Genomic DNA, 14,151 nt, shown 5'->3' on the forward strand with positions numbered 1-14,151 from the left:
CTATCTCATCTGGGGTCCGCTCAGCGAAGACCCCAGACAGCAGAAGGTGACCAGGACTTCTGCTGTCGTACTTTGTCTACATGACTTTCCTTTATACAGTATGTGATCTTATAATTTGCATGTTGGGCAAAGTACAATATGTGATCTTATAATTTACATGCTGGGCAAAGTGCAATAACTTATACAGTATGTATGAAATGTTTTTACCCAATGAAGATTTGCATTTGATTGAGGCATGAGAATAACATACATTTATTAGTCTGTTTATCTAACCAGAATTTATTATGAAATTTTGAGGCAAAGACTTTTTTTCACAGGTCAGATTTGCAGGATTTATTTGGTTTAGCACACTATGTGTCAATTGAAGTGAGACTCATATATATGTTAATATGCAATGCTGTGCAAAGTGCAATAATTTATGCATAGGAAATATTACCTGTAATTTGGCACACTGGGCAAAGTGCAATAACTCATATGTATGGAATACTTTGTGATCTGACTGAAGACTCATAATAATACTGATATTTATGAATCTGTTTGGCTCCATATTATAGTACTTACCAATTGAATATATGTACCATTGAGTTACCATGTATTAACAGGTTGAATACGATAACAAGCTGATGTGGAGTATTGACTAGTATTAACATTAGGCAACAATACAGAATAATCTGACCTAGTGACACATTAAGATATAGGGGTAAATTTACTAAAGTGAGAGTTTTTAGAAGTGGAGATGTTGCCCATAGTGACCAATCAGATTCTAGCTATTATCTTCCAGAAGGTGCTAGTTAAATGTTAAGTAGAATCTGATTGGTTGCTATAGGCAACATCTCCACCTTCTAAAATTTCTCACCTTATTAAATTTACCCCAATAGAATCATCAACACGGGATTGTACACTCCTAAGGTTATAACTGCCATAGCACTCGCTGGGGGGCAACGTAGCCTGAATTATTCCTTTTCTGTTATGTATAGCCCATAATGAGAGTTGATTTAATACAATTTCTCCATCATTTTGTCACCAATATTTTAACAATAGGATAGACTCAAAATAATAATTTCTTGAATCCACAGCTTATCCCTTATTTTTTAAATTATATGACAATAAAGGTTATGTTTTAAATTTGAACTATCATTTCATATATTATCAAGAGTGCCCCAGAAAGGGAAATGTCTTGTCTAGCTCTAGTCTAGAAGCTTTTTGTTACAAGTATGCTGTATACTTTTCCCAGGGAGCACCACCAACACAGTGGATTACTCTATTTATGACTTATTGTTATTACAGTTGGTTCTAAAATTGTTTCTTATATTCCAGTGTGGGATTTTCTGGTTTGTTTTGCAAAGACAGAAAAAAGGACATAATCGGCAAATAAGGCTAATTTGGGATGTAGTCCTCGGATTACTGAACTCTGAATATCTTTAATCATTTTTAGTAGTTCTGCCAAGGTTTTATAGCTAATACAATAATCAATGGGGAAAGGGCGCATCCTTAACACATTTCATTAGAAATAGTAAATAAGGAGCAAAGAAAACATTTTGTAAAGATTCTGGCTGTAGGAGTAGAATAAAGCGCCAAGATGAAGTCCAGAAACCTATCCTCAATCCAAATCCCAAATATTGATCAAATAGCCCTAATGCAAGTGATCCAAAGCCTTTTCTGCATCTAATGAAAGCAGTAGCATCAGGGTTTTCTTTGATACCAGAGATTCAATAATATTTAACACTCCATGGATGTTTTCAGAGACTTGGTAACCAAAAATTAAATTTACTTGATCTTATTTTACTAGGTCTGGTATCAGGGTGCCCAACTGATTAGAAACCAGCTTTGGATAGATTCTGATTTCAACAGAGCTATTGGGAGGTATATCTGAGACAATATTGGATCTTTTCCTAAATACGATATGGTTACAATTTGAGCATGATGCATCTCCCTCAGGAATGTTCCAGTATCAGTAGCCTCATTAAAAGTATTTATTATTCATTTGCTATTATTCATTGATATGAATAAGTTACTTTTTAAATACAACATCTGTTAAGAATCATGGAACATCAATGACCATCGATGTGTTAAGGATTGTGGAACATCGGTGGCCGCCGGTCGGCATTTCCGAATCGGAACTTCTGATCCAATCACAGGATTGGGCAATCTGTCACCTAATGTATGGGCATATATACGCTAGCCCAAAGATTGCCGGATCCTGCGATCAGTTTGGAATCGCCGACCAGCGGCCATCGATGTTTCGCGATCTGTTGGAGGATCGGTGAAATTATACATGTTAAATTTCACCGATTTGCAAATCACAATCATATTTTAATTGTGATCGGCATATCAGTGATTTGATTTCACCGGATCCTCCAACCCGGCATCCCGTCGCTAGTGTATGGGGGCCATTAGAATATCTCATGATTATTTTAAAGTATTGCATAACAACCAATTTTTAGTTTTAAGTGTGTATGCTATTTTCAGACTTAATATGCGCCAAGACAATTTATGTGATTTTAAGGTATATATTTGTGAATAAAGAGAAATACAATTTTTGTATACTGTATACTGTGCAGTAGCACAGCTGAGGAGGCAAAAGAGGAAGCAATGTATCAGTAATCCTGACAGTTGTGGATAATCTCCAGCTACTTCCCCCATTTCTCTTCAGCCTCATTCCCCCGTGTTTCTGCAGCGCCAGCCTCCCAGTGTTTCTCCAGCCAGTCTCCCAGTATCTCCAGCTCCAGCCAGCCCTTTCTGTCTCTCCAGCTCCAGCCCCTGCATCCCTCCGGCTCCAGCCCACAGATACTTCACGTCTTCTGCATTCTCTGGGTTTTCTGGCTGCTCCTCTTTGTGCCACGGCACCTCTGCCTTTCAGTGGTGCATGACATCATGCATGCAGCGTCGCAATAAATAACTTTATTGCACCAGCTGCCGGTGGTACCAGAAGATCAAGAAGCAGCTGCTCCATGGACCCCTCTATATATATCCATCTATAGATAGATTTATCTGTGGGCCCTGGTACAACTGTGCCCCTTGTATACCCCCTGTCACCAGGCCTGCTCCTAGGTGCTCCCCTGACAGCTGGCTCCCAGAGACCAACGACTCTGGGAGATTCGCCAATGGACTGGGATGGAATGGAATGATTATTACCTGCACTCCATACAATTTTCTTGCTGTATGAGGCCAATGTGCTGCTCAGGAGCAGATAGATACTTACACAGATGGGGATTAACATGGAGCATAACTGTGCAGTACTGGACACACAGGAATAAAATTAGTTTAGAATGATGGATGGTAGATGGTAGATGAATGATGGAAACACTAGCATAGCAATGGGCAGTTGGTTTGCTAGTTGTTGTTAGGACAGTGCTGTTACTTTGTCTTTCACAAGTGAGGTTAGAACACAGATGTACAGTATGTATAATAAAAACACAACACATTAAACTTGAGACCCACAAGATAAAAATGGACAATGCATGTGAGAAGAATGAGATCAGACTACTTACCTCCCACCAGTTCTGTTCAGCTTCTGCTTTAGTTAGTTCTATGATTTCACCTTTGTGCATCTTTAGCGGTGGACCAAAGGCTATAGGTGGTGGAGGAATTCCTATGTAATCATGGCAGGTCTCCATTTTTGTAAGACCTGAAAGAGATAAACTAAACTTCAGCAATCACTGTGTCAGTTTGTCTTTGAGCAATGTGAAGTTCCTTTACATCTTGTGCATTCAAAGTGTTTGCCATTTTCAGTGCTTATGCCGTTTGCACCTATCTTTACAGGAAAGTGCTCAGCCTCACAGGCCAAGGTGGCAGCATCTGTAGGATGCAGACTTTTCTGATGGAAAGAGCTGATCTGAATTGTTTTAGTTTGACCAAAGTAGAAGCCAAAGATCTCTTTGGATAGACAAACCTACGATGAAGATCTCTGTGGATTTAAATGTGCAATAAGGGTGGAAACAAGGGCATGTGTGAGTCTTTATTTATATTGAAATGTATTATAATTATAATTGGTGTGTGGGGTTGATTTTTCTACTTTTATTTATGTTATTTTTTTCATTTTAAATATAGGGATAGCTATCAAATAGTTCACCATCAATGGTCTCTATCAATATTGCCATCGGTACTTTTACAGTTAACCATCGACAAAAAGCAATTGATGGTTTGCTGTATTTGGATCACATGAAGGAGACAGCCCAATCAGGGACAGTGGTCGGGGCTAAGCAGCACAACAAGGGGGGGAGGACTAAGAACTGTGTGCCAAAGAATCCCAATTGTCACATGTCTGCCATCGATGACCATTCCTGATTTTATAAGGCATTCTAAGCTACATAATATGCCTGAGACCTTCTACCTGAAGTAGCGTAGCATTAGCGGGTCTGGGCTATCATACAGAAGACACAAGGCCTCAAAGAATTATTCAGTAGACGATAACTAGACTCTGGAGAGTCACACTGAAGGCCCATGCCTGAGGATCTCCTTGAATAAGTTAAATATTTATTCCATAGTTTTGCTCTTCTGAGTCACAAGATCATGGTCTCAATTCTAAATAAAATTTACAAGTTTGGTGGTCTCCAGGAAGTTTTAATTTAAGTTCAGGAGTAGAAACTAGAACCAGCTGAGATTAAAAATGCCAAATAACACTTGTTTGTGAAACTCTGGTAGATGCTGGATAATCTGCGACATGGCTTTGAGTATCTGAGCCAGATTCCACAAAATAAATATATATAGCATGTTACATTGTAATGGTTACCAGTGACACCAATGAGTCCGCCACTATAAGTAGCCTAGTCTCTGTCCTTACTTTTAGCAGACACTTTACAATAGAACTTAATGTGTTCACCAGTATGCCGTTGCCCTCAGGCCTTGTGCATTTTACTATAGTCGATGACAGCATGGATAACTAGTGAATAACGGAAGGGTGAAGAGGGTAGGAAATGTCATACACAACAGATCAAATCAGCAGGTGAAATAAAGACAGGTGACAAGAACAGGATGCCGCCCATCGGAATCCCGAAGCTGGAAACTCGACGAGGGACTAAAGATAGGTGTCTAAATCCCGACGCCGAAATCCCAATGCTGGGAACTCGATGAGGGACTACAGATAGGAATCTAAATCTCGACGACCGGCATCCCGAACGAAGGTAAGCCAGGGCTTTGTAGCTGTTAGCAGCGGGGGGGATGGTTAGGTTTAGGCACACCCGGGGGAATTTAGAGTTAGGCACCTCCCTTGTGTGGGTTAGGGTTAGGCACCCCCCGGGAGGGTTAGGTTTGTGGTGCGTGAAAGGGGGGCTTAGGTTTAGGCACCCCCGGGGTGGACTTAGGGTTGGGCACCACTGGGGGAGGTTAGGGTTAGGCACCCCTAAGGGAGGGTCAGGGTTAGGGGGGGAAGAGGGGAGGGTTTAGTGTACTTATGAGCCCTAATCAGGATCTTCATTGATACCTCTGTCGGTATTTAGTCCGCCGGCATTAGATCTGGCAGCATTATATACTGATTCCAACAAGAACAATGCATAGCCATTATCTGCAGAGGAGCGAGTAGAAGTAGGTGGGGGGCTGCCATGTTTGCAGTACATACAATACTTCCTAAAAACAAAGGTGAACTCTTAAGTTAAGCAAGATATAATGGTCAGGAAAAAAGTGAAGCTCAGCAACAGTAAATACAAAGGCAATATCATCCAGGTTAGGAAGCACAGCCAGCAACAGGCTTCTAAGCGATGCCAGGCCTGGACCTGTATAGGCACGCACCACTTTAGACCTTTTAGAATAACCTGAATGCCCCAAACAACAAATGTGCAAGACTTGTTTGTCACAGCATACATACAGTACAAGAAGAAAGGCCATGAGCACTGCTGAGAACTGTCAGGTATCTTCCAATAAGTGGGGCAGTATTTCAACAGTTCATTGATTATATCAATAAGATTTGTTTAACTACTTGCAGTATCTATTGCCAGCAACTGTTGTCATCTATATTATGGACATTTCACACTGTGGGGCCTATTCATCAACACTAAATTAACGTTTTTAAGGACATTTTTCTTTAATAACGTTATTTTAGTATTCATGAAGCCATTTAGCATAGGAGATATCACTGATATCTCCTTGCTAAGTCACCCTGTGTAAATTTCCACACTCCCCATACATTAGTACATTACTATGGGGATGTGAAAATTACGGTATTCATCAAATTCCGAAAATTATGAATTTTCGGAATTTGATGGAGGTACTTTCCGCCACTGTGAGGTGGCGAATAGCAGGTGAAACTTACCTACTGCCAGCTGGACAGGTCCTCCGACGACTCCCTCCAGCGCTCTGGTATGTCCTCTTGCTCCGGAGGCTGGTCGGACTCTGTGTTCTCCCAGCAGAACACAATAAAGATTAGAAAAAATATATATATATATTTTTTTTCTAATCTGTACTGTGGTGTGCTGGGAGACCATGTGACAGACCAGCAGGATGGAGCCGGAGGCTGCTGCATGGACAGGTAAGTGCTGAAGGGGGGGGGGTGAGCGGGGGAGAGGGGGTGCAGGTGAGCGGAGGGGGGCGGGACACAAACTTACCGCATGTGTAGGCAGTGCTGCGCATGCGCTGGGTTAACGAATTTAACAGCGCATGCGCAGCACTGTTTCCAGCTTCGGTAAGTTAGTGTAGACAGGGATAACTATCTATTTCCTGAAAAGCTGTCATCACAAAAATGACAGCTTTTCGGAATAGATAGTTATGGGGAGGAGGAATGATGAATTCCTCTGGTAATTAGGTAGAACTCCATGCGAGTTCTAAACCTAATTACCTCCAGGGAAAGTTTAGTAATGATGAATAAGCCCCTGTGTCAGCAGGGTAGCACAGGAGAAACAGTGCCATTGACAGACCAAAAATATATATTATAGAACACACATACCTGACTCTGCCCTTTTAGTCTGTGGTCCACGACCTGGCCTCTGCAAAAATATACATATAATCCATCATTATTGCTGGTTTTCTTTCAGCATACTATCAGCACACTGAGGGGTCTATTTATCAAGCAGTGGAAAGTGTGGAGAAGTGGACCAGTGGAGAAGTTGCCCATAGCAACCAATCAGCTTTGAAGTAGCATTGATCAAGTACAGTCTATAAAATAATAGGTAGGAGCTGATTGGTTGCTGTGAGCAACTTCTCCACTGGTCCATTTCTCCACACTTTTCACTGCTTGATAAATAGACCCCTGTTTCCCTTAACCCCCCTCCCTGCCCTACCATATTAATTCACTACAAACTCTTACTGTACTTTAACTTGTCAATTTGTACATTCTGGACTTTAGCACAACTGACGTAGGACCTGATTCGGATCCACACATAGTGCCGAAATTTACGCAGTTAGAGCGATTGTTAGTCATTGCGCATGCATGAAAGCCACATAGCGCACGCGTAGCAATTGTTTTCCAATCACGCACACAAAGAGGAATCACTTGCAAAGTGAGAAGCAGGTAGTCAGTATTTGGGGAGGTAACAATGGGATGATTAGAAAAACGCAGGTCTGCGGGACCGTTTAAACATTGTTTTCTGGGCGTGCATAAATTAGCCATTGCGTCCTTGCTCTCAGTAGGAGAGCCCTCGGTGTGTCTGCAGACTAGCTATGTCTGCGACAGCTTAAGGTGCGTGTCCACAAAGCATCTGTGAAACGAGTGCACAATTACGACATTGTAATCGTGCAGTTGTTTCACAGTCTGTGCTGTGCCTACACTGAACGAACAGTTGTTCAGTGTAGGCACATCAACCATCCCCGAACATGGACAACCTGACGACGTCGTCAGGTTGACCAGCATGTCCGGGAGATGATAATGTCAAAAACGACCAGTGGGCGGGCGCATCGCCAGGGCCGTAACTAGGGTAGTGCGGCCGGTGCCATCGCACAGGGCACCACAGGTCAGGGGGCGCTGTTTGGGCCCATAAAATTTCTGTTTATTATCATTCTCACATAGTTTTCTCTTATTACATCCCCAGCATCTCCTGGCCTCCCCTATCTCTTCACTGGTCCTTCCCCATGAGGCCATTCCGCTATTTTTGGGTGCATTATGTCCCTTTGAAAAATGAGGGGGACTCCAATGCTCTCTCTGGCACAGGGCACCAAAAAGTCTAGCTACGGCTCTGCGTATCACTGGTCGTTTTTGACATTAAACTGCCCAATTTGTGCCCAATTTTTAACGATTGAACGATAACAATGTCATTATCGTTCAATCGTCTGGTAAAATTGGTAGTGGATACGCACCTTTAGACTTATTCAGCAGGCTGATGGCTGCCAGATCTGCATCCGATGTTTAAGGTTTTGTGTGTGAGCGGCGGATGTGAGATGCATTCAGTGGGCGTTTCTTAGCTCTGGACGGCAAGTGGGTCATTAGCATAATTTTGCAATTGCATTCTGTGCAAAATCGCAGCTGCAATGGCATTAGCGTGCGGATCTGAAACAGGCCCATAATTTAATCCCCTATTCTTTTCTACTATTATATCTTCCACCCTGCTTGTAGCAATGCATTACTCCTTTATTTCCCCTTTCTGTATTTCTCCTACTGCTATTGTTATTACTTCTCCATACTCTCCATATTCCCACTGGGTGGGATGCATGACGCATGTTTGCCGGCGGTACATGACCAGCACCACAAAGGACCATTCTCTTGGTAATAGTGTCCCTTTGCGATGGAGGGACTTCCGGGTCTATGACCCAGAAACCTCTCTGGCATCCTTCTGCACATGTGCAGAAGGATGCATGTGCCACAGGGTGTGCTAGGAGGATCCCTCTCACAGCACTCTCCGGATAGCAACCAAGCCAAAGAGTGCATGGCATTCCGGGGCTTGGTGCATATGAGAAATATACATTGCGCCCACTGGAATGTTACAGTTTTTTATTTTTACTTTTCACTTCCTCTAGATGGTTTGCTATCCTCTCTGAAAGGCACTCTCTTATACACAATGACACAGTGTATGTACCTTTTTCATAGTATTGGAGCCGCTATCTGCAGAAAGAAAGAATAAATAACAGATTAATTTCCAAGTTATATCCAGTTATGTCATAACTATTAACTAAATGTTCAAATCTTCCATTATGTCAAAATTGTTTCCTGCCAAATTACTATTCTTAAATCTGTGCTCCCCACCCACTTGATGCGGAGATACCTACTGGTTATACCTACCAGCACAGCTGCCATATGGACATTTCTTGTGACACAAAACATCCATATAATAAAAATGTTATCACAAAAACATGTAAAAAGAAAAATAAATAAAATGTAAGACAAATCTCAATAAAAGTACTTGAGATTAAATTAAAAAATATGGGGACATTTATCAAACCTTCTATAGAGAGGAGAAGCGGACAAATGGAGAAGTTACCCATAGCAACCAATGAGCATCAGCTAACCAATGAGCCTCAGATAACATTTATGAAGTATATTCTAAAAATGATTGCTAGAAGCTGATTGGTTGATATGGATAACTTCACTTATCCACTCTTTAAAAGGTATGATACATCTCCCCCATTGTATAATATTATCCCATAACTTGGTAACAGCAATGCTAGTAAACTACATTATAATAAAACATTAAGGGGTCTATTTACTAAGCAGTGATAGGAGACAGTGAAAAGTGATAAGGTGCCAGTCAATCAGCTCCCAACTGTCATCTCACAGGCTGTGTTTGAAAAATTACAGTTGGGAGCTGCTTGGCTGGCACCTTATCACTTTCTTATCACTTTTCACTCTTTCTCCTAACACTGCTTAGTAAATAGACCCCTAAGCCTAGTACCATGAAAGCTAACTGTGCTTGGAATCTGTGGAATAGCTCCACTAACCCAATGGACAATATGTTTTTGTAGTCTGAGACCTTTCTAGTCTTGGTCCTGAAAGTTGTCATTCGCACATCTTGCAATATTTTTCTTAATGCTGCTAAACATACTCTGCTCCAATTATCACCAGAATACAAAGTTTATAGTTGCACGTTGAATAAATGTCCGTCAAAAACTATTACACTTCAAAAAAGTTTTGTGACAATCTACTAGTGTATTTCTATCCTACAGATCCAAACTATTGTAAGGATTAAATTTAAATAAAATTATCAGTACATAATCAAGTACTTTGTCATGATAAAAGTAATAGCCTTTGGTTCGATAGACCTTTAGAATGTTATTCTGCCTTGTTACATTCCATCCACTACTGATTACCATCTATGGGCCGTATTCAATTAGTTTCGCACCAGCTATACTTTTTCGCATGCCAGACTTTTTGCCTACTCCGCACCTTTTAGCTGCGGAAAGTTATCGCGCACGTCCCGCGATTCGCCGTATTCAATTCCAAAAGACGTGAAAGTGCTACCCGGCTGATGCAAAACAGACAAAAAGTGCTGTCAAAATTAGGTAAATCAACCTAAAAGATGCACTAACATGGGGATCAATGTACATGCCCCCGAATAGCCCTAATAAAGCTATTTGGGGTACTTAAGGTGTGTCAATATCTTCTAATTAGCGTCTTTGCACAAGTGGTGAAGAATAGCATTAAGCAGTATTTTTTGGAGAAAATAAGTAGTCCTGTCAAATTTGGGGTACTTGAAAATGGGTGCTAGCATGGTTTAAAGTCGCTAAAGTAAAGTTTAAACAAACGTAAAAAACGCACCTGAAGCAAGCACCTGCAATCCAAAAAACACCTCACCCATACTTGCAGACACCCCAAAAGTCTATTTCGCTACTTTTTACGTTTGTACCCCCACTTTGCACATTTTTGCCCCCATTTTCAAAGTGCTTTTTTGGGGTGTTCCTCGCTTTTTTTTTTTAGTTGGGACAGTCCTTTGGGGGGCTGTCCCAAGGGTGCTGAGTGGTTTCCTCACCTTTGTAACCCAAAATAGTGATTTTGTACTTTTTTCTCCACCTATTCAGAGGCAAATCTTTTTCGCCTATTACACTGCATTGACTTTCCACGGACGCGAAAAGTGTTTGCATTGTAATACGGATATGAGTTTCTGCCTGGCGAAAAGTCGCAATCGTCGATACTTTTTCGCAGAGTCTGACTTTTCGCGGCTAATTGAATACGGCCCTGTATCTGGGCATGAAACTCACTAAACACCTGTCAGACTCCTTACAATGGCTATCCCAGTGTGTGTGTTAGAACACTTCCTGATATGTCTACCACAATCTGCTTCTCACCTTGTCTCCCACAGCACGGCACTCTCCCCAAGCATTCCTTGTGAGCAGGCACTTTGCAATTGCTGCATTTGTAGCCCTGGAAGAATGTGCCCCTAAGAGGCCAGAGAAGAGTGTGTGAGATTGGAACACGGACACAAGGACCTAAAAGGAACAGTCTGTTTATGGCTAGAGATGCCACAAATATATACCTTAGCAGCATCTGACAGGCTTTGCATGTGGATGTATCTTCAAATGAATACATTTCAAAATTATGTCCATTTGCATAAGCATCTTCTGGGTAAATGTTTGATCTGCAGAGAAACCATAAGTAATATAAACAATACACTTTGCTACAAACATGTCCATGTATATTCTATATGTAAAACATGCTACATGGCAAATATGTCACAGGTTGGAAAGTGTTGGATGTTCTGGGGATGAGGATGCCTATATGTCTGTCACTCACATAGCCATTTCAAACTGTTCCATCCATTTCTTTTTCAGTTCTCTTGTCTTGAAGAAAAGTTCATATCCTTGAGATCCAGACGTATCAATCAAATAGAACATGTGTGACCACTGAAAGACAAAATAATATGCAGTAGTAAGTATGGGGACAAGAGGGCATCTTCTACCAGGCCACTATTGTATTTCTAGGTGAGTGCGGGAACTGAGAGAAGGTCTGGGCTTCCGTTAGTGTTGCATTAATGCACTAGGTAATGTCTAATCACATTATACTGTAAATCGCAAATATATTGCAAATTTGGATTAGAGGTCTTAATGGTCTCTATCGGTACTTTCTCTCAGACTTAGGAGTCTATGGGCCTGATTCACTACCCATCACAACTGCGATTGCAATAGCGATTACGCACGCAGTCTCACTGCGATAGTATGCTAATCCATTGCGATGCTATGCCATCGCAGCACAACATAAGGACGCCCACTTTACCTTACACACATCCGTAATGTGTAGCAAGGCTGCGAAAACATCGGTACCATCGCAGCCTCACACACACTTGCACAAGCTCTGACCTTACTCTGCAATTGGTAACTTTATCACACGCTATGAGACCTCAGGCTGTGCAAGGCATCGCAGTGGATAATTTATGCATGCCCATACAAAGGTGTTCAAACGCACTGGCAAGCCTGCCTTTTGCCGACCTCCCCCGTCACCATCCACAAACGGCACTTCCTGTCAATCACTCGGTGATGGGTCTACTTAGTAACTGCGATCGCTGTCCTGTTCGCAGTCACCAGTTCGTGCACGCACACACATATGTATGCGCAGTACGCAACAATCAGCCGATTGCATACGTATTAACAGTTGCGATCCAAACTGGATCAGGCCCTATGTAAGCCTTGGAGAGGGATAAAGTGGACGGAGATGAAGTACCAACCAATCAGCTCCTAACTGTCATTTTTCAGGCTGTTTGAAATACGACAGTTAGGAGCTAATTGGTTGGTACGTTATCAATCTCCACTTTATCTCTCTTCAAGGTTTGATACATCTAAAGTTTGTAAAGTGAAAGCTAGGAGCTGATTGGTTGGTACTTTATCACTCTTCATTGCTTAGTACACAGACCCCATAATAGAGAAATAAGACAGGAGGAAGTGTGAAGTTTATTGAGCTGATTCAGAGATGGACGCACTGGCGATAATTACGCAGATTGAGCGATTGTTTACCAGTGCGCCTTCATATAAGTTGCAAATGCCTATCCGCCGTGATTGCTTTACGATTACGTTTCCACAGATAATCCACTCGCAAAGTAAGTAACAGGTAGTCAGCGTTTGGAGATGGTAAAGAGGGAGTGGTCAGAAAAATGCAGGTGTGTCTGACTGTTTGAACACCATTTCATGGGCGTGCATAAAATACCAATTGCGATTGCATTCACAGCATGACAGCTCTCAGCATGCGAGGAGCGCTGCAGTGTTTGCGGTTGGTCAGACCTTCCGCTAGGGCAAGATGGCTGCTTGATGTGAGTCGATGTTAACGATATTTACGCAGATAAGCAAAGTCGTACACAGGTAAGAGTGGGCAGCAGTGGGCGTCCCTATGCTCGGGTGATCTTTGCAACCATTAGCATATTGTCACAGCTGCGTTCCGTACTAAGGGCCTGATTCAGAGCCGGACGCTCTGACCAGAGCGCTCGCTCTGAATCAGGGCCCTCCTACCTAAAAATGGAGCAGCCCCCTGGCTGCTTGCATAGCTGTGGGTGACCACCCACAGCTTATGCGAGCGGCCAAAAAGATGGTCGCGATGGTCAAGACCATCGCGACCATCGGGCTTGCGATGAGACCCTGCGGTAGGGTCTCGCTGCCGCAAGCCCAGGAGTGCTTTTGGCTCTATCAGAGCCAAAAGCACTCCCACTGACATTACTAGTGATGTCAGTGGGGCCGGACCCAGACGGTAGGCGTTCCCATGAGAACGCCTCCGTCTGGGCAGCAATGCCCCCGGCACGCCCACCAAAGGGGGTGTGCTGTCACTCACCATCGACAGCACGCCCCCTTTGATGCGAGACCCATAGCGACAGCTTGGTTGTCGCTGTGTAGGTCTCGCGCATGCGCACGACGGAGCTCCCTCCGTCGTGCGCATGCGCATTAGGGCACCATCGACCCGCTTGCGAGCGCTCAGCGCTCGTGAGCGGGTCTGAATTAGGCCCTAAATCCCAGCTGCGATTGCATTACTGTCCATCTCTGAAATGAATCAGGGTCTATGTAACTCCAGTGACCTATTAATACAAATGCATGGAGTCTGGCCATGTACTTCTGCTACAAGTCAAGATTGACAGCCCTCTAATACAGGGATAATGGAGAAACAAAACAGGTCTGAAAAATTACAGTGCTATCTTTTTATGAAGGCTAAATAATGCTTTTATAAATGTTATGAGTGTAAAGGAGATGATTTTATTCATTTTTAAAGGAAAATTTGTTATTATTTTTTCTATTCTCTTGACGTACTGATCCTTAGGGGTAAATTTACTAAGATTCGAGTTTGGTCGAGATTGCAATCTCGGGTGAGTAATCTCCTTCAAA

The 14,151-nt window shown here is 42.5% G+C and overlaps 1 protein-coding gene across 1 annotated transcript in view; it reads right to left on the reverse strand.

Annotated features, from left to right (window-relative positions):
* Window positions 1–14,151, reverse strand: part of VAV1 (vav guanine nucleotide exchange factor 1) — a 166,544-nt gene that overhangs the window by 34,452 nt on the left and 117,941 nt on the right. The window contains exons 15-20 of the mRNA XM_088451200.1: window positions 11,588–11,697; window positions 11,331–11,432; window positions 11,143–11,234; window positions 8,940–8,965; window positions 6,878–6,917; window positions 3,492–3,628 (exon numbers count right to left, since the gene is read on the reverse strand). Coding sequence (XP_088307326.1) covers window positions 3,492–3,628; window positions 6,878–6,917; window positions 8,940–8,965; window positions 11,143–11,234; window positions 11,331–11,432; window positions 11,588–11,697 — 507 coding nt within the window. The remainder of the gene's footprint in view (window positions 1–3,491; window positions 3,629–6,877; window positions 6,918–8,939; window positions 8,966–11,142; window positions 11,235–11,330; window positions 11,433–11,587; window positions 11,698–14,151) is intronic.

The sequence above is a fragment of the Taudactylus pleione genome, unplaced genomic scaffold (assembly GCF_031769625.1).
Source record: "Taudactylus pleione unplaced genomic scaffold, aTauple2 ptg000541l, whole genome shotgun sequence".
NCBI classification, from domain to species: Eukaryota; Metazoa; Chordata; class Amphibia; order Anura; family Myobatrachidae; genus Taudactylus; species Taudactylus pleione.